The 21,669-nt window shown below is 40.5% G+C and overlaps 1 protein-coding gene across 2 annotated transcripts; it reads right to left on the bottom strand.

Annotated features, from left to right (window-relative positions):
• Nucleotides 1-105: 105 nt before the first annotated feature.
• On the bottom strand, nucleotides 106-20,910 carry LOC135544522 (alpha-2,8-sialyltransferase 8E-like). Of its 2 annotated transcripts, XM_064972196.1 has the most exons (9): nucleotides 20,202-20,910; nucleotides 13,773-13,880; nucleotides 13,329-13,424; nucleotides 5,580-5,672; nucleotides 4,245-4,331; nucleotides 3,796-3,940; nucleotides 3,530-3,642; nucleotides 3,260-3,352; nucleotides 106-2,739 (listed from the first exon to the last, which is right to left on the bottom strand). In XM_064972196.1, the coding sequence occupies exons 1-9, from the start codon at nucleotides 20,345-20,347 to the stop codon at nucleotides 2,277-2,279; spliced, it is 1,344 nt and encodes a 447-aa protein (XP_064828268.1). In that variant the 5' UTR covers nucleotides 20,348-20,910; the 3' UTR covers nucleotides 106-2,276. The 2 variants fall into 2 exon arrangements, with proteins under 2 accessions (XP_064828268.1, XP_064828269.1); XM_064972197.1 differs by lacking the exon at nucleotides 13,329-13,424.
• Between the last annotated feature and the right edge of the window lie 759 nt (nucleotides 20,911-21,669).

Below are 21,669 nucleotides of genomic sequence, written 5' to 3'. Positions count from 1 at the left end.
GTATAGTTTGGACTAAAATGATTGGTTGTTGTATGCCTGACCCAGATCCACATTTCTTCGTAGATCAGACATCTATATATAGAAAGTAAATGATCAGGACAAGCAGAAAATCCAAACATGTTTATTTACAAACACAATATAAAGAATGACCCAGAATGTAGGGTTCATATCACTGTTCAAACTGTAATAATTACATCCAAGCTCTAATAATTCCATCCTTTCATTTTCGGACTGATTATTCTACCTAGTTATTTTTTACTCTATAAAATCATGATCTTTTGTGAGTCTGAGACTCAAACTTGAAATTATTTAATGTGCTCATACGGATAACTTCTTTTGTGCATTGTGTCTTTTTCACTCGATCTCTGTGACTTTGAATTACAAGTCAAACTAACAATCTTCCAAAGACTTTAGGAGTGATCATGGAAGATCAAGGGCATTTGGGGCGTTACAAAAATCAAAAGGCATTGCACAGCATGTACAGAAGAATGACCCTATGTTTCCAGTTCAGTAATGTTCCTCCACTCTGTCACAGTTAAACACAACAAATACTAATATAAACAAACATACAGCATTACAAGGCTGAGATCCATGATGCTTTCAAGGTTACAACTTTGTCACATTGCAAAAAGGGAAATGACACGATCCAGTGATAATAATGATAACAAAAATCATATAATTTCAAAAGGGAGCGATATTAGTAATTCCTTTCCATCATCTGTGAAAAAGTGCCTCTGTCGATCAGTTCTCTTTTAAAATCCATTCAAGGTTGATATAAGGTTTCAGGTAGCCTAGCGGTAAGAGAATTGGGCCAGTAACCGAAAGGTTGTTCTGCCCTTGAGCAAGGCAGTTAACCCCCCACAACAACAGCTCCCTGGGTGCCCAATGTGGCCGCCCCCTGCACCTCTCCTATTCAGAAGGGTTGGGTTAAAAGCGAAAATCAAGTTTCGTTTGGGCCTTGTGTGCAATTGATGATAAATGTAATATCATTTGAATTAAACTAATCTCTCCCAATGATCTGTGAGCTTTAGCAGAAGCTGGTCGTTGTAAACATGTGTTGGTTGCAGGTACACACAAAACAGAGAATATAGTAGAATCATGCAAAGCATCACATGAGTATGCAAATAGCATTATATCTTACAGGAATTATATTATATTTAGTCATTAAACAGGAGAAGTGAACCTCATCTTGTCATGGTTATTATGGTGAGTCAGCTGACATTAAGAACAAGAGTTTGTTTGATGCAAACGTCCATTAGATAAGCAATTCAGGGGTGAATTGCATATCTGAGAGAGGATTTGTACATTTATATCTTAAGGCAGCATGGTTTTAAGACATGGATGACAGAGAGAAATCAGATTGGTCAACAGTGCCCAGGAACTTGGGCCAGGGTGTTTTTCTGACTATGTGGCCTACTATGGTGGTGGTGATTATAAAATATTAATCATCTCACCTTTGTTCAAAAACAGCAAGCAAATAAAACACAACCATTTCACATCAGAAATATCCAAGGATATCTTCCAGTGTTTGGCTAGTTAGTTGTAACAGAAGAAAGTGGACCTATAAAAAAGGTCCTCTCAGGTCAGGAGTGTTAACAGTGTTTTATAATACATATTTACCCATATAAAACAGTTGAATGAAGCTGGACAACTGAAGGTTAAACAGTTGGACCTTTGAACATTTATTTTGGATTCCCTCATCAACGTCAATAGTGTTGAGGGTTTTTACACAGACATAAATAAAAGCTGCCACACCTACAGAGTGTCTGAGAAAGAGAGCATGAGGAACACAGGAAGCGGCAAAGAGAAAGTACAGGAGGAGGTGAGGGACACACAGAGTGGCCTTATTTCCGTGTAAATAGTTGTGCATAACGTTAAGTTCAAACCTCTGTACAGCAGTACCACCGAGCCACTAAGATTTCACAGAAACGACATCACTAGGAAAGATCACTTCACAATAGAACAAGCAACCTACAGAATCTGAGATACCAGCGGCCATTGAAGTTGCTTATTCAGCAAGAGAGTAAGAAACACATCAAGAGAAATTATAGTGTTGGCATGAAAGCAAGCAACCTTCAACACATGGAGCTAGTGTAAAAAGCACAAATATATACGGTGTGAGCTCAAAAGGCCATCTCTCGTCAACTGTAAGAAAACACCAGTGTATCTAAATTAATATATGCAAATTGATGATAAATTAAGAACCGAGACAAAAACAGGAGTAAATGGTGACTTCCCACGATGCATTACATTGTGGGCGTGGCTCCGGTGCACGATCATGTGCAAGGTCCTGAGTGTACATTGAGGATACCTCGCGTGTGCATGTGCATGAAGTTAAAGATCTCATGGGGCATGGCGTGGAACCCAGGGCGGGGCTTGACGTTGTCATAGTAATGGTGCGTGATGAAAATGCCCGAGGGGTTCATGGGAAACGCCCAGAAGCCATAGAGGTGGACCTCCTCGCACAGTTCCATGGCGGCAGTGACTAGCATCAGGCCGCTGCTGAGGCGTTTGGCACGGACACCCTGGACAGTCCAGAAGTGCTGGACATTGAGCAGGTACTGGGGGTGGAAGAAGAACACACCCCTCTGGGAGTCAAAGTCGTCCAGCATGTACTTGACCCGGAAGGAGACATCAGTGTTACGCGTGTTGTAGAAGGCGGGTAGGACCACTGACGAGTTCTCGTAGTTCTGAAGAACCTCGTAAAATGGTCGCCGCCACTTCTCTAGCTTCTGGAATCTGGTGTTGGTGGAGAGGAGAGGAGAGGGATTAGAGTGTGTATAAAGAGGGAGGAGGTGTATGTGTGTTTCGTGTGTGCGTTGGGGTGTGTGTGTGTGTGTGTGTGTGTGTGTGTGTGTGTGTGTGTGTGTGTGTGTGTGTGTGTGTGTGTGTGTGTGTGTGTGTGTGTGTGTGTGTGTGTGTGTGTGTGTGTGTGTGCGTGCGTGCGTGCGTGCGTGCGTGCGTGCGTGCGTGCGTGCGTGCGTGCGTGTGTGTGTTTGCAAGGAGCAGACGTGCTGCAGCTCTGTGCCAGAACATTACATTTTACTAAGTGCAATGCACACCCATTATAACTGCTGCCGTTAATGGATTTCAGGTCTGGATGGTGTGTGTGTGTGCGTGCCTGGGCCCAGATGTCAATTCAACGTCTATTCCACATTGGTTCAACGTAAATTCATTGAAATGATGTGGAAACAAAGTTGATTCAACCAGTGTGTGCCCAATGGGAATACACTTTTTTGTTGACATAGCCTTACAGTACCTCTCCGTTATAATACTTGGATTAATCGTCACCAGATCCGTTTTGGCGCCTACATCAGCTGAGTACTTCTCGTTGATGGGTGGTATGTTGCATCTTTGAAGGAAGGATAATTATTTACATTATCCAATGCAGATTCTGAGAAGGTCTGAGCAGAGTGAAAGTAATTAAATAGTGTATCTTGCCATTTCATATCTGCAGTCAAAAAATCAATCAGCCAAAGCGTGATGCTTGGGAATATTTGTAGCACCACAGAATAAAGATGATGTGTACCTAAACACGAAATCTGCGGAGTCAATATCCTTCCCACATTTGCTGTTCTTGATGATACCTCCGTTTCCAACAACTGCACATTTCTTAAACTGAGACTTGGAGTATGGCATGTCCTTTCAATGAAACAGAACCAGTGTCAAACAGAAATATGGGGTACAGTTTATAACTAGAGAAAGTGGAGTTCCATCACCTTAGGGTACGAGGTAGGGTACATAGCATAGGACACAAGATGATATACTGTATATTGTTATAATTGAAACACTCACGTCAGGAAACATCTTGAAGACCTCAGTACTGATGGGCAGGATGCCACTGGTGTCCACCTCATACCTCAGCTTGGTGCCTGCTGGAGTGTTCCTCTTGGTTGTGAACAGGAAGGAGGGTGCATTACAACACCGCGACAGAGACATCCTATTGGAGAGAAAAAATAGAAGGGAAGAGTTACTGTCAGACCCAAAAAATTGTAGTAGAACAAGGGTGTCGCTCCTCTGAACAGGCTCATGCTAATAGACTGGTGGCATTCCAAGTCTTCTGTTTTGCATTCACACTCTGCAGATGATCAGATATCACAATGCCTAAAGAAGTGTTTAAGGTCTTGTGAACCACAATAATTTGATATAGCAATCTTTTGAGATGTACAACGTGTCTGCAAGAAAGGTGACCTGAAACGCCATCTCTGTGATGCGTTAAAGTTAAAGGTCAATTAGAAGCTCACTTGAAGTTGTTGGTCTCCACCATGTTTTGCTGCCACTTGCACACCTGCAGGTTCCTCCATCTCTCAAACAGCTCCGACGTCTTCACCCTGGCAGATGGGCAGGGAAACCCCACATAAAACCCGAGACAAACAATTCGAGTCAAGTGATCCATGTATGTTTAAGAATATGTATGTTTAAGAGTATGTTCCTATACTACATATACTACAGATCAGAGGGGTACATTTAAAAAAATCACTGCTGTAGATGGTCTCACGATGAGGGGGTTGAAAACTGCACAGGTAGATATATTTTTTAAATATTTAAAAACATGGGGAGGGGGCTGCATGGAGCTACAAAAACCACAGAGATGACACTGCAGCACTCTGCTCTGTAATATGAATATTAAACACGCGCTTGAGGTGTAACATGAGAATGGCACTGGAAGCTGTGGCAATGGATTTAGCATTGCGCCCAGGCACTCCCTCTGATTGACGCCTTGCGCCTGCCGTCTTGAGGGGAAGATGGCGACGGCCAAAAATAGAAGGGCTCTAAATAGCTCCCCTTGAACTGACATTCCCCCTCGATGATTGGGAAATGTGATTTGCTCGGGGAGGGAAAGCACTACCAGGGCTGGCAGTGGTGTAAGGAGAGTCAGTCACTGCACTGTAACTGCTGGCAGAGCCAAGGAGTTGTTGTCTGTCTGTCCCGCTGTCTGCTGCCTGACCTGACACACTGTCCCTCATCAAGCACCTCTTACAGGTGTGATAAATAGCTCAAACATCCTCAAGAACATGTACTGTAAGCCTGTGCCAGAGTCTGTTCTAGTGGTAGCAATGTACATCTCCCTGGCAAAAGAGGTTCAAGGCCTGTCTCGCCTACTTTCTCATCTATCTTTTCCCTTGTCTGTTTCTCCCACTATAGCTTCCTACTGCTGTATTATAAAATCATTATTTAAATGTTTGTTGATAGGACAAGGGATGGGCCTGAATGTTGGAACTGAGTGCACAGACTTAGCTTCCTCCTATATCTAATATTGACATTTCAAAGAGAGAACACAAACCAGCAAGGCACATAGGCCCTTGAGGATCAAAGTTGCCCAACACTGCATTTGTACACTCTTTGAAAAAAGGGTTCCAAAAGGATTATTCAGCTGTCCCCACAGGTGAACCCTTTGAAGAACCTTTTTGGGTTCCATGTAGAACCCTCTGTGGAAAGGGTTTTACATGGAACCCAAAAGGGTTCTACCCGGAGCCAAAAATATTTCTTCTAAGGGTTCTCCTGACAGCCAAAGAACCCTTTTAGGTTCTAGATAGAACCTTTTTTTCTAAGAGTGTAACACAGGCGATTACACTCACATGGTCAGGACTTTGACATCCATAATCTCCTGCCTGAGCTCTTTGCATGCAGTGGAGTTGTAGTCATAGGATCCATCGTATGAGTCCAGATACCTGGAGGGATAGTCACAGTCAGCGTCACGCTGCACTGATCTGATCTACATAATAATCAACAATAATAAGGAAGAAGCTGGTACACAAAACACATAGCACAGTGGGGTTGGGGAAAGATGTTATACATTGTGGGACACTTTTAACTTTATTCCAATACAATTGTGGCTTTACTTTAAAATACATTATGAATATTAATCTTTAACGTGAAGACATTGTTATGGAATGAGTGGCAGGTGTGATATTCTTATGGATACGGGATCCACAATATTTATCCTGGACACTTTTAAGTCACCAGCTACCATAATTTCTCTGTTTTGTTTTCAGATTTTCTTGTTGCTGATAACATTCATTATGTATTTTGACTTGACATGGGAACTTTGACTTCACATGGGGAACAACAATTAACATGGACATTCAAAAAATTGTGTTTGCAAACAACAAAAATAGCATGACATACATAGTGAGAAAGGGGAAGGGGGAGGTAGAAATATTGTGGTAAATTGTGAGAAAACATGACTAAATCCTGATGGCAGGGGCACCTAGACTGCATAACCTTTATCATGGATAAGGTTTGTCTCTGTTGTATGGCATGTACAGTATGCTGGATAGAGTGAACTGCACAGCTGCACAGTATGATGCCAATGGAGAATATGGGGAGTAACTGCGGCTGTCTCACTGCATAAGGCAGACTCAGTATACTTACCCAGGGGGCAAAACTGGTATTTTATGTGATTATAGTCTGGTTGGGTAACACTTTACTGTAGGTGTCCTCATGTATGCATTCATAAGCTGTCATAAGTACTTTTCAATAGTTATGAGTCACAGCATAAAACCGGTTATACGGGTGTTTTACATGAATGTTCATCCTGTTGTCCTATGCTCTAATGTCAAATCAAATCAAATTGTATTAGTCACTTGAGACCTTACAGTGAAATGCTTACTGACGAGCCTAACCAACATACAGTTTAAATAAAATTAAAATTAAAATATGGATAAGAAATAAAAGTAACAAGTAATTAAAGAGCATGTCAACTGTTAATAACAACTGCTATTATACAGTCTGGGTGACAACTTATGACATATGCCTGCTACATTAGAGTCGACATACCAGATGTTTTAAAAGGGTGTGATGTAATTTACCAAACTCTGTGTCACATTATTACATTGAATGGAATGATGGGCGTCATAACCATGTCATATGCTCTTATAGAGTGTGCACAGACACATGAATGAATGTGCTTATACCACAGGATGAGTTGAGAGTTTCATAAAAGTTTACAATTTAAATTATCTCCAAGAAACATGGGCAAATGAGAGCACAGATTTACTAAAAAGTTACATATTATAATAGCAAAAATGTTGAAATGAAATGGAAGCAAATATAATTTTACAATAAAATCAACGTTGCTGTGGAAAAATGGGACAGATGGGAAAAAAAACAAGATGTGCAGGCTACAGTAATAATGATAGCAGCTATATTACAAAAAAATGGGTAGCTAGCTAGCTAGTCAGTCAGGTAACTAGGAACAGGGTTGGAGAGCCCTGCTCTACACAGTCAAAACAATGTGTATTCATATCCTTAGTGGCACGACATGAGCAAAAGAGGCCCCACTGTGCTGCCCGCCCCCATCAATGCATAGCTAGCTAGAGCTAGAGGTACTAAACGTAGCTAGCTAGTTGGGGAATTCTGAATTATAAATCTTACTTTGCAGCACATCACACAATACATTCTCTTTCACATATACATTAGTTTAGAGGTAATTACTTTTTAATCTTTAAGAGATTCTCCGGTACTTTTGTATACTTTTTAGCCAGTAGTTCACGAGCCAAAAATGGTCCCGAAAATTACGTACTTCGTCACATATGTGCAGATATGTGCACCACGTCATTTCTTTCTCTCTCGCTCTGCTGTGTATGCATCTTGCTAGTAGTCATTCAAATGGTGAGAGGCTGAAGCTCATTGGCTAGAACTCAAATTGCTACGGGGCTGGCCCACGTGGAGGAAAATGTAGTGAAAACAGCACAGCACAGCACAACTTCCAGAACAACATTTGCTTTCAAACTAGGAATTTTTTGGCTAATAGAGGGAAGACAAAAATTATGCTCATAGATTATGGATGTATGAACTACACATTCACACATCTAGCACAAAGCAGGAGGTTTAAAAAATACCTTGTTGTCGCAAAGTTCCGGAGCATGTTTTTAACACATGCTAACTAGCAAACGTTATCCATGTTCTTTGCTATTGGTTTGTGAGGTGATGTTCTCGCTTCTGTGTTGTTATGTGGGTAAGTCCCACCCTTCTTCTTCTTCCAATTTCAGCTACATGATTCACTGACACGAGACCGCAATAACTTTCCATTGGATCCGCAAACTTGTGTCGGCAAATCATATCGCTGAAATCAGAAGAAGCGTGGGCATTAACATAACCTAACGTAGCAGGCGTAAAAGAAACATAAGATGGGAGAAGAGATCTTGGCTCATCATGTGGAAAACATAGCTAACTAGCTAGCTACAGCTAATAACATAGATAAAAACAACATTAGTTAGCTTGAGTTAAATAACATGTATTAAGATGAAAAGTGTATTCCATTTCAAATGTACAGCGCCTCCAGAAGGTATTCAAACCCCTTGACTTATTCCACATTTTGTTGTTACAGCCTGAATCCAAAATGTATCTCACCCATCTACACACAATACCACACAATGACAAACTTTTAGAAATGTTTGCAAAATGTATTGAAAATAGTATACAGAAATATGTCATTTATAACTATTTAAACCTCTGAGTCAATACTTTGTAGAAGCACCTTTGACAGCGATTACAGCTGTGTCTTTCTGGGTAAGTCTCTAAGAAATTTCCACTGCTGAATTGTGCAACATTTGTCTATTATTATTTTCAAAATTCGTCAAACTCTGTCAAATTGGTTGTCACTTATACACTGAACAATAATATAAAATGCATCATGTAACGATTATATATTTTAAAAACAACCTGAGGATTGATTATAAAAAACGTTTGACATGTTTCTGTGGACATTACGGATACTATTTGGAATTTTCGTCTGCGATGTCGTGACCGCTCGAGCCTGTGGATTTCTGAACATAACGCGCCAAACAAATGGAGGTATTTTGGATATAAAAATAATCTTTATGGAACAAAAGTAACATTTATTGTGTAAACTGGGAGTCTCATGAGTGCAAACATCCGAAGATCATCAAAGGTAAGCGATTTAATCTTTTGCTTTTCTGACTTTCGTGACCAATCTACTTGGCTGCTAGTGTTTGTAATATTTTGTCTACTGAGAGAGATGTTCTTACACAAACGCTTGTTATGCTTTCGCCAAAAAGGTGTATTGAAATCTGACACGCCAGGTGGATTAACAACAAGCTAAGCTGTGTTTTGCTATATTGCACTTGTGATTTCATGAAAATTCAATATTTTTAGTAGGTTTTTTTTTAGTATATTTTTAGTTTGGACACACCTACTCATTCCAGGGTTTTTCTTTATTTTTAATATTTTCTACATTGTAGAATAATAGTGAAGACATCAAAACTATGAAATAACACATATGGAATCATGTAGTAACCCACAAATAAAACTCTTTTTTTTTCATTCCTCAAAGTAGCCACCCTTTGCCTTGATGACAGCTTTGATTTAATGTCATTTTGTTCCCCTTGTACAGACACTGTCCTTGTTTTGTTTCATGTCTGTTTCTTCTCTCCCTGTACTTGCTTCTCATCTCCCAGCATCTGTCCTCACAAAATGCAGACACCGATATTGGAAGGGAGTTGTGCCTAGTTAGGGTGCCTCAGCTGGCTCATCGGGCTTCTATGCCTTAGCTGGCTCGAGAGGTTTTCTTGCCTTGGTTGGCTCGGCAGGCTCCTCAGCAGGCTCGACGGGCTCCCACTCCTCAGCCGGGTCATCAGGCTCCCATCCCACGTCGTGCCTCAGGCGGCTCGTCAGGCTCCCACGCCTCAGCTGGCTCGTCAGGCTCCCACACCTCAGCTGGCTCATCAGGCTCCCACACGTCAGCCGGCTCGTTAGGCTTCCACTCCTCAGCCGGCTCGTCAGGCTCCCACACCTCAGCCGGCTCGTTAGGCTTCCACTCCTCAGCCGGCTCGTCAGGCTTCCACACCTCGGCCGGCTCGTCCGGCTCCCACGCCTCCCATTACTTGCTTCTCGTCTCCCAGAATCTGTCCTCATACTGTCATTGTTACCGTAGCCTGCACATCTTACTTTTCTCACAGCTGTCACAAATCCTGTTGTGCCGCAGCAACGTTGATTTTGTTGTAAAATTATTTTTGCTTCCATTTCATTTCAATATGTATTTATTTTTGCCAAGTTGTTGGCATTATAATGTGTGCTTTTTGAAATAAAAAAAACATCTGTGCTCCCATTTGCCCATGTTTCTTGGAGATCCTTTGAATGGTAAATGCTTTATGATACTCTCAACTCATCGTGTGGTTTAAGCACATTCATAACTGTTTAATAACACCTCAAATTAATGTCACTTTACTTAAGGTGTCTGTGCACACTCTATAAGAGCATATGACATGGTTATGAAGCCCATCATTCCATTCAATGTAGAGATTGGTAAATTGTAGAGATTGGTAAATTATATAGCATCCTGTTATAACATCTGGTATGTAGACTCTAATGTAACATATAACAACATATGACATAAATTGTCTTGCAGGACAGTGTAATATCAGTAGTTATTAAAAGTTGACTAGCGCATATGACCACAGGACAAAAAGTCATTTTTTTACACACATTATAACTGGTTTTATAACGTCTCATGCTTTAACTCATAAATATTTAAAACTACTTATGACAGCTTATGACAAATTGTATAATGTGTTATATATCTGTTATAAAGGCTTTATGAGTGCATGCATAAGGAAGCCTACAGTAAAGTGTTACCTCATGTTGTATACTGGTTGTATAAGGAAGCTTAAGCAACCATGTAAGCCTCTTTATCTGGATATAATTATAATTATCTGATTATCTGACATCTTTCCCATGACATCTTGGTCTTGTCACGAAAAATATGTCTTATCCTGTTATAAGACGTATTCTCAACCAGTTTACAACCAGAATATAACTTCATTTAGACTTCATGTGTCACATTTTGCTTGCTGGTTAGCCTGAGTTCATCAGTCCCTGTCTGGAATAATCATAAATGTCTCCCTTATCTGCAGATCTCTTTGCATGTAGAAATTTAACTAAGGAAGATCACATGAAAATATGTTGGTCCTACATTTGTATTTATTACCTTATCTGATATGACATGCACGCACATACATACAGACATACATGCGCAATCATACACATAAGCATAATGTACATACTGTACACAGTCATCACTCTCACTCAGATTCAAACTATTTGATAAGATTTTACAGCTCATTGAATGATTCAGATGTAATTTGATAAAATCTGGATTGGACAAATACAACCTTTACATGCTTGCGAGGCTAGGAAATCTTCTTAACAAGAGGTTTCAGACAAGGAAATAAATAAATAAACCAATAAAGAAACATTATACAGGAAAATGTTGACATAAAACAAAAAATCAACAACAACATTAGATTGATATGGTGGTAGTGATTGTGTAATATTTGAGACAAACACAATGACATCTGAAGGGAAGGAAACTTAAGGAAGGTGAGAACATGGTGAACATTTTAGCATGACAGAAAGGATTTTTGACTAGCATCTTGCATCTTCTCCTCCCTTTTGAGAGCATAATCGGCACCAGAATCTAACCCAAATCTTTTCCTCCCTCTCAGGCCAGGCAGAGAGCCACACAGAGGAGTCAAATTTCCCACTAGGTGTATTTAAATAGGCGTGTAATGGATAATGCTATTGATCCATGTACCAGCTTTGGAAAAGCCTGCCCTATCTGGCGCCTGAGCAGAAGGATTCTTGCCTGAGGACCACAGCCAACTGCATAGCCTCAGAGGCACCAGGAAAGAAGGAGAGCTAAAAGCTCCCAATACCTGATACCTATTGAGAAGGTGTTTTCTATTTGGAAAATATTTAAAAGTAGATACCAAATAGGTGATGTTGAGTCCTACTCTCTACTTGATGATAAAGAGTGGCTGCCCAGCGGGCAAAACTGGTTACATTGACCAAACATCTTTTTAGCAACCATAAAATATATCTTAATCTGATTGTAATCTAGCTATACGACAAGATAACAACCCCAAAATGTATTTCCAACCACGTGTTGATGTCGTCTTTATCTGGTTGTAATCTGGTTATATGAATTCCCCTCTACAATACCAGAAAGCCAGTTTACAACCAAAAAAATGAAGTTATTAATGACGTCAGGTGTCAAATTTTGTCAGCTGGGTGAGGTGTTGCTCCGTTGAATCCAAGATGACGGCCTTCACAATGTGCCACGCCAGTGAGTGAATTTGTAGGATAAATGCTATCTCAGTGAGATAGGATGAGGTGGAGAATGTTGGTGAAAAGGGGGAATAATGTTCTAAGCATAATTGATGTGGCTGTTAAAGTAAAATGAGGTGAGGTAAAACACAAAAAGACAACATGGACGACATGACAGAAAAATGCATTTGAACGAGATGGTGGGATAAAAATCCAAATGAGTAAGGAACAATGAAACTGGTTTTCTACATCCCCCTGATGATGCGGTGTATTTTGGATTGGCTTGTTATCAAGTAAATACTTAAAAGTATTGAAAAATTTGCTTCTTAGCTTCTTTTGGTTTACCTCTAATGATGAACCCCTAATAAGCACTGTAGCCTAGATAGAGAAGAAAGAGGATGACTCTGAATGTGGTCTTAGACCGCCCATGCCACACTGGCTTTCTGCTATCCATGAGGGATGGCCTGATGGAAGAGTGCCTATTAATAACCAGCGGGTTATCACGCCTACTGACTTTAGGTCCTCAGCCCACTGAAGCCAAAGACCTACTGGGAAAGGGTCACAGGGTGGCAGGGGGTGGAAGGGATGAGACAACATGCAAGAGCAATCTGCAATACAACCACTGAAAATATATGAGCGTTTGATCCTTTCAGACCAATGAACAAGAAAGAGGCATTCTTGGGTTTCTGTAAAAGTACTTAAAATGCCTTCAGACCGGCCTACATTTGAGAGCGTTTTTTTCTTCTTCTTAATATCGGCTAGACAGGGTGTGACTATTACGGAGATCTGTGAATCTGGCTGAAAATTCTGACGGAAACATCTGTCAACATGCAGACAGGAAATAATCCAGGTAGGTCGCAGAGAGATACAATGCAGATGTGAGAAGAGGAGATAGGGGAGCAGAGAGATGTGTCCACTATGTATATGACATACACTCAGAGCTGTGCAGAATGCATGAACACACAGGTTGAGGGTGAAAGGCATTTGAGAAATGGGTGCTGGATGAGACACAGCGGTACAAGGAGAAGCCAGTACATCAACAGGAGAACCGTGGTCCAACCAGCTTCTCGGGGGGGGGATAGGGTTCGAGGGTCACGGGGTGGCAGGGGGTGGGAGGGATGAGACAACATGCAAGAGCAATCTGCAGTGCAACCACCACTGAAAATATATGAGAGTTTGATCCTTTCAGACCAATGAAAAAGAAAGAGGCATTCTTGGGTTTCTGTAAAAGTACTTAAAATGCCTTCAGACCGGCCTACCTTTGAGAGCGTTTTTTTTTCTTCTTAATATCGGCTAGGCAGGGTGTGACTATTACGGAGATCTGTGAATCTGGCTGAAAATTCTGACGGAAACATCTGTCAACATGCAGACAGGTAAGTTAGAGTTAAACGTCAGTGTGAGTGGGTCCTGTGTCATCATCACCCCTGCAAACATCTCAACTAGGATTCCTCAGAAATGCAAAACAAGCAGAAGCAAAATAGTTTATGTGTGTGTTGCTAACTTCATCTCTTTACTAGTTAGTTAGTACAGCAGTTTGTTGGTCATACTGGTTATGCATTGCGAGTGGAGGCTTCTAAGGCCCAGGGCCACACATGCAGGGGGCTGGGTTATCAGCAAGAAATCTCAAGTTCTCTCTCTCTCTCTGTCTCTCTTTCTTTCTCACAGGGGTGTTGTACACTCAGTCAATCACATTGGAAATGTACCTTTTCTTCCCATTCCTGGCAGGCTTCAGAGATCCATCATCCAAGAAATTTACAGGACCGGTCCAATTTCCTGTCTCGTCTCCTTTGAGTCGGCTAAACTGTTGCGCACTAGTAAGAAAATGAGGCAGTTTATTTGGAATTTATTGTGCTTTAATTACCTGAGAACTAACAGTCAGTCAAACACACACACACACACACACACACACACACACACACACACACTTATACACAATGCACAAACACACACAGAGACACACCACAGCATACAGAGGGATCAGATGGCTTTAGTAAACCAAATCAAACCAAGCCAAACATAGTTAGAATGAACCTAGATAATAGCACAATGGTTGATAACAAATCTAGAGTATAAAACGGACAATGAAACTCAGTAATACATTTGTCATAAATAAAACACCCGTCAAAAAAAATCTAAATTCTAAAAATCTAAATCTTAGTTGGGGATAAAAAAAAGAAGAGGGGGCAAATAAATAATGGACAAATGTGCCTTGCATGTCAAATATTCAATCTTACCAAAGAATCATGATAGGCTACATTGAGAGAGAGAACAATTAAACAAGCAAAAACAGTAGCTAAAAATCTGAAGGGGACAAATAAGTTCAAGCTCAGACACAGCTGAATGACGAAGTGTATATGGGTCTGGCAATCTGGTGTGGTTGGCACAGATACCTCAAATCTGAGAATGGCATGCAAAGCAGACACACACTTCTATCTCTGCTGCAGAGCAGTGGGACAGAAAACACTTGGTTTGAAAACAGTGTGTAAATATGCTACGTCTGTTTATGACATGAAATAAAGATGCTTCACTTAATCCATTCATTGTGGTCAAACAGGTCAAATCTCAGTTGTTGTCTCACTAAAACCACTAATCATTCACCATCTTAGGGGGTTTTGCCCAATATGCAGCACATCTTAGTTCGGTAGATTAGCCTATAGGGTATTATTGCACATTACGCTCATGCACAATCTAAAAAACCACAACACATTCTTTAAATCAGAAGCAAATGATTATGGTTAACGGGTTACAACATAGAGAACAGACAAACTAAGAGGATACTTAACGGTTTACAGACAATAGCAGCATATAGGCCACCGTTGAGAGGTGCATAGCACCTGTACCCTCCCAGGCCACGACGCTGTCCCCTACTGGATGGGACAGATCCCATCTCCTCTCTGAGTAACATGAGTGAATTGAACAGGTTTTGTCAAAATTGTATGAGGCAAATCCAAATATCCCAACTAAATATCCAAACCTGTAAGAAATTAAAATTATTTAATTCAAAGATGGATTTTGCATAAAAGTGACATGTTTGATTTCAATCATCATTGAACCCTAAAAAAACATATGAATCGAAATAAACCTATTTGAGCATTCCTTTCCATTGTGCAAATAATCCTGTGACTTTGTTCCATTAAATCAGCAAAGTATATCACTACAGTGTACTGGAAAATAATCTTGCACATAAATCCTCTCCATAAGCACATTATATGATGAAACGAACACTACTTTGGGCCTCATGTCAATACTGTGCGCCCATTTGGCTTCTCAGAGAACCACTTAAAAATCTCAATGACACTGCCCCTGGCTGTTGCGGTCAGGATGGAGTGTGCTAAAACAGGACATGGATTTAGGCTTCTGGATCTGCTACATGATGCTCCTAAAGAAACCAGTGGGTGCAGCCACCGCACACCTGCACACCGTCCAACTATCAAGAGGAGTGCCCTGTCTCAAAAAAGGTGACACTTTCTTTTCCCAACAAAGAAACTGCTGATGTGGTCTCTAAAAATACTGAACCTGACCTATCTGATCCACCATATTATCCAAATTAATATTACTGATGTCACATGGCACAGTGTTGATATGACTGATGTCACTCTGCAGACTATTTATAGGCATTAAAGAGCTACTGTTCTGTTACTGTTGAGTTGATCAATAAATCAATATTGCTTCCTGTCAATTTTTTTTAGCGTGTATTATCAGCCTGTCAATTTCAATACTATCATATTATGCGGAAACAAGTCTTTGACCTTCCATTCAATTCTACACCACAATTCCAAACAACATAAATCAGCTCATTAGAAAAAGACCCAAATAGATTGAGTGAGCAGCAGTCCATAATGCACTCTTAGGCCTATAGTCTGGAGTAGAAGACAATGGTAGCTATTTCTGCAAGGGCAGAGTTATGGTTGTGAGAGTAGAACATGAATAATATCCTAATAGGATGTCCATTACTCACACAGGATAATCATTTGAACTGTTGAAGGTTTCTTAAGTGCTTACTCAACGGAGATTCAACTATCAACGTGCCCAGGTCCATTATCTACGAAGACATTTGTCACAGTCCTCCCGGTATTTTCTCCTCTAAGGGAAGGTCGGCAGGCAATCAACATACATAATAGCTAAGCTTTGTTTTAGAATAATCTGCTACGGAGGCTATGGTTCCAATTATATAATTGAAACAAGAATCTGGAATGCTCAACTAAACAGTCTTTTTTTAAAGATCTGTGTGCAGTTTTGGAGTTTTAGTTCAACTAAATAATAACCAAGAGTTCAATCCAAAAATGAAAAAACATACTGATGGATCTAGTCAAGCTAGTTGTAATCTCTGAGTGGATTTCTAACATCATCTCCAGGACTGTTTGGTGCCACTTGTAGCCTACCCAGCCTGCTGCGGGTATTTTTAGGCATCGCCCTCTCCGAGTCAAGTGGAGATGAGAGAAGATCATGTGCACTGCTGCAAAGTGGGTCACCGTACTATTTAATAAGCCCTTCTTCCTCTCTACCCTGTGATTTCACAGCTTCGCGATCTCTACCCTGGCATAGAGCTTTAGGGGGTGTTTGCTAATGTCACTGCAGCCAGGCCGTGCTATATGATACACGCTGTGGAAAATTAGAAATGTTTCACGTGCCAGAATGCTAAAAGCACTACACCACTCCAAAGCACATGTGCCTTATGTCTTTTAACAGACATGTGCACTCTCTAAATAGTGACCCTGAATTATCTTGAAGGTCTAACATAATCTGGACCTTCTTTGGAAAATGGTGACTTCATCAGACGACTGTGTACCCAAATCATTGAGTGTAAACAAAGTCTACAAAACAGAAAATATCAAAATGGCAGTCCACGACCCAATTCTGTCTACAGCTGCAAAAAAAATCTAAAACAATCTTGGACTAGTGGAGGACTAAAGTGCATGTTATGCTGGTTATTCTCAGATAGTGCTATCAACAACTGCCATTATTGCATTGTAGTTAAAGTGTCTTCTGTAGTACAGTCTCTTCCAGTCCCACAGAATCTGGTCATTTGCAGAGATAGTTTACTGAGATCCTTTGGGGCATAAGAGAATCTCATGAGATTGAGACCCATGTCCTTAGGCGGTGTTTGACAGGGCTATGTTTTGGTAGCATAGGTCGGGAGGGGTTGGACCGTTGGTCCCATTCACAACTTTAGCTTGTTGTCATGGTTTCAGCATGTGGGGGGAAGAGGGGAAGAATATCTCACAGTGACATCATTTTTAAGACACTCACTCTCTCCATCACACTCTCTCTCTCTTTCTCTCACACACTCTCATTCTCTCGCTCTCTTTCTCCTGAGGTGTGCAGATACTGTGTAGCAAAATGGCTGCCGTTGTTGCACACTGGCTGGCTCAGTAGCTTCGTTGTGACTGTAGCCCGTTCCCCTCTTTCCCAGTCAGAGTGCTAGAAGTGTGGGGCAGGATAGATAGATAGATAGATAGATAGATAGATAGATAGATAGATAGATAGATAGATAGATAGATAGATAGATAGATAGATAGATAGATAGATAGATAGATAGATGATAGATAGATAGATAGATAGATAGATAGATAGATAGATAGATAGATAGATAGATAGATAGATAGATAGATAGATAGATAGATAGATAGATAGATAGATAGATAGATAGATAGATAGATAGATAGATAGATAGATAGATAGATAGATAGATAGATAGATAGATAGATAGATAGATAGATAGATAGATAGATAGATAGATAGATAGATAGATGTATTGCTGGGGTGGATTCATGCCATCTCAGCCATAACATATTCGATAGTGGATGCCATGAATTCACAGGATTTCATCAGATTCTCAGTATCTGCTCGTCTCACAATGAAAAACATCCCAGCAGATGATAATGCAGAAGTCAAAGCATTCCAGTGATTAATAATAGCATGTATCACTATGGGTGCTATTAGCAACAACAGATTGCATGAGAAAAGGTAGAGTCCCTATTAATAGAGATATTACTGTTGCAGAGGTGTTACGAAACATCTTAGGAATGCATTATGCTGAAACAGCAGCATGACCGTGTGTGCATTGAAGCCCACAGTGTATAGTAGCTCTATCGAATCAGACAATAAACCCCTTCGACATTAACATGAAGAATTATCAATATTAAGTGAAAAATACTGAACAATGAACTGCATCAATAGATTTGAGTTGTTTCAGTGTCAGTAGATATCCAAACCTTATTTATGTAAGATGTATGATCTGTAGATAAGACTGAAACTGATAATCTAATAAACACTTTAAAAAGAAGGAGGTACACTACCATAATCAGCTGGGGCTCTGTATGTAGCATGAATGTGATGCTTCACCTCATGAGAATAGTTTATATATGCCACTAGAAAAATGGAAGACTAATTTGCTATTTTTCAAGCTTAACCCCCACCCTCCCCCTCCCATGCAGCAATTACTACAACCACTACTCCCATATTTACACTGAATTACAATGATGACAGTATTAATACAGTTAGAACAATAACAGAGCCATTTAATTCACAACATTTTAAAATGTCAGGCCATCCCTTACATTTCAACATTATGCTATTGATAATAATTGAGTCTTCAGATGAATGGCAATTTATTTGATTTGGGCCTATAGGCTATTTGTGGAAGATATATACAGTGCCTTCAGAAAGTATTCAGACCCCTTCATTTTTTCAGCATTTTGTTACGTTAATTATAAATGTATTAAATACATTTTTTCCTCCACAATCTGCACACAATACCCCATAATGACAAAGTGAAAACAGGTTGATTGAAATTTTTTAGATATTTTTTATATTTACATAAGTATTCAGACCCTTTGCAATGAGACTCAAAGTTGAGCTAAGGTACATCCTGTTTCTATTTATCATCCTTGAGATGTTTCTACAACGTGATTGGAGTCCACCTGTGGTCAAATCAATTGATTGGACATGATTTGGAAAGGCCCACCTGTCTATATAAGGTCCCACTGTTGACAGTGCATGTCAGAGCAAAAAGGAATTGCATGTCAGGTCAAAGGAATTGTCCGTAGAACTCCGAGACAGGATTATGTCGAGGCACAGATCTGGGGAAGGGTACCAACACATTTCTGCAGTATTGAAGGTCCCCAAGAACACAGTGGCCTCTATCGTTTTTCAAATGGAAGACGTTTGGAACCACCAAGACTCTTCCTAGTGCTGGCCTCCCGGCCAAACTGAGCAATCGGGGGAGAAGGGCCTTGGTCAGGGAGGTGACCCGATGGTCACTCTGACAGAGCTTAGAGCTCCTCTATGGAGATGGGAGAACCTTCCAGAGGGACAACATTCTCTGCAGCACTCCACCAATCAGGCCTTTATGGTGAAACCAAGATTGAACTATTTGGCGTGAATGGCAAGCGACACATCTGGAGAAAACCTGACACTATCCGTACGGTGAAGCACGGTGGTGGCAGCATCATGCTGTGGGGATGTTTTTTTAGCAGCAAGGACTGAGAGACTAGTCAGGATTGAGGGAAAGATGAACGGAGCAAAGTACAGAGAGATCCTTGATGAAAACTTGCTCCAGAGCGCTCAGGACCTCAGACTGGGGCGAGGGTTCACCTTCAAACAGGACAACGACTCTAAGCACACAGCCAAGACAATGCAGGAGTGGCTTCAGGACAAGTCTCTGAATGTCCTTGAGTGGCCCAGCCAGAGCCCGGACATGATCGAACATCTTTGGAGAGACCTGAAAATAGCTGTGCAGCATCGGTCTCCATCCAACTTGACCAAGCTTGAGAGGATCTGTAGAGAAGAAATGGGAGAAACTCCCCAAATACAGGTGTGCCAAGCTTTTAGTGTCATACCCAAGAAAATCCAATGCTGTAATTGCTGTCAAAGGTGCTTCAACAAAGTACTTAGTAAAGGGTCTGAATACTTATTGTCAATATTCAGTGTATTAAATATTTTATTTTTATAATTTAGTAAAACAGTCTTAAAACCAATGTTTTGCGTTGTCATTATGGCGTATTGTGTGTGGATGTATGAGGGGGAAAACACTATTTAATACATTTTAGAATAAGGCTGTATAAACAAAATGTGGAAAAAGTCAAGGGGTCTGAAGACTTTCCGAAGCCATTGTACTTAACATCGCTTACCTTTTAATGTAGTTTTTTCCATAGAGAATCTGTTGTAAAAGTGTAACCAGTCCAAATGCGCAAATGAATATAAAACAAAGCGACCTATTGCCGAGTAAATCTCTACCCGACGTAGGGTCGGCGTATCCCATTCTCCGGCGCAGCATCCGCTGGTGCCAAAAACCACAGAATTATCCTTCTCTCGCCGCACCATTCAGAATCAATGACACATGTTTACCGTGAAAGCATTCGAGAAGACAATTGTCCAAATGTATTTACGGTATTTTTACAAATCTACTTCGCTGCGGCCACAGCACAAATGTCATTGGTCTTGGTCGAGAAGCATTGCCTCCTTATAAATAGAAAGTATGGAAATAGGCTACAATTCCGGACGGACCGTGATTTGATTATTAATTGTAGAATAAAAATCTTCTACCTTCTGGTATTTTGCAAGGCTGATGATGGTACAGAAAACATTAAATGTTTCTTCAAAAATGCCTGACATCTGTTTGTGATCATGCGTTACTGTCTCGACTGGGTCTCGACTGGGTGGTGCGCTCGATCGTAGGGCTCCACAGACAGTCAATGCAATGCAGATATTCTAGTCTCATTTAACAGTGTTCCATAAGCGGTCTGGATAGGCTAGCTCATAAAAAGAACATGACTGTCATTCGTAAATAGTCAAACGAATGGTGTAGTCTACGAAATCTCTCTTTTCTCAGGACAAACATAATGGCGTTAATTGTGACGCACAGTTTGGTCACAGCTTCTTCTTTCTATTACAGCAGACTGGTCTTATAGATGCTGATGCTCTCTCTCTCTCGCTCTCTCTCTATCTGTGCCTCTCTCTTCTCTATCTCTCTCTGTATACCGTATATCTTCTATAAATCTCTAGCTTCTCTATCACTCGTATCTTCTCTCTCCCTGTTGGGTTCATCTCTGGTCAGCCAAAACCAAGGTCAATGTGCCTTCTTCTAAGGATAAGATAGACACCTCCAGACTGCTTTAATTGTCTGCCCACAGTGCCCAGTAAACACCTTTGTCTTATAGTCCAACACATAGGCCTATTTGCCTTACAGTGGGAAAATCAGAAATTTGACAAATAATGAAATTCAAATTTCCATAGGTCTATATTGTATTACACAAACATAAACCTTTTCAAAAGCTTATAGAATACCAAATAAAGTGGAGTAAATAGTCTCCTTAAATGTCAAAAAAGCATCCTGTAAAAAACAGCATCCACGCTCATGATTTTGTTGCTTAGGCTAGAGCATGTTTAAGGTTGTAGGTGTTGTTGTTTGGGGGTCAAATAATTTTCACTCTTCTCAACACTGTGTGTGGGCCCATTTCATACAAATGTCAAACCACAAGGCATAGGCCTACATGTATTTTCTCTTGCCCACTAAGATGTTTAAAATGAATAGGCCTATTCGTAAATATCCATGATGATTATTCTTAGTTAGCTGTTCAGGGACAATTAAGGATAAGG

Source organism: Oncorhynchus masou, chromosome 8 (genome assembly GCF_036934945.1).
Source record: "Oncorhynchus masou masou isolate Uvic2021 chromosome 8, UVic_Omas_1.1, whole genome shotgun sequence".
NCBI classification, from domain to species: Eukaryota; Metazoa; Chordata; class Actinopteri; order Salmoniformes; family Salmonidae; genus Oncorhynchus; species Oncorhynchus masou.
Note: the sequence above shows the minus strand (reverse complement) of the source record. Positions and strands in the feature narration are given on the sequence as shown.

Coding starts and splice junctions, on each gene's coding strand:
- LOC135544522 (XM_064972196.1), bottom strand. CDS start 20,347: ATGCTGCGCCGGAGAATGGGATACGCCGACCCTACGTCGGGTAGAGAT. Junction 4,332..5,579: donor GATGTCAAAGTCCTGACCAT/GTGAGTGTAATC, acceptor CCCATCTGCCAG/GGTGAAGACGTCGGAGCTGT. Junction 3,941..4,244: donor GTGGAGACCAACAACTTCAA/GTGAGCTTCTAA, acceptor TCTCTCCAATAG/GATGTCTCTGTCGCGGTGTT.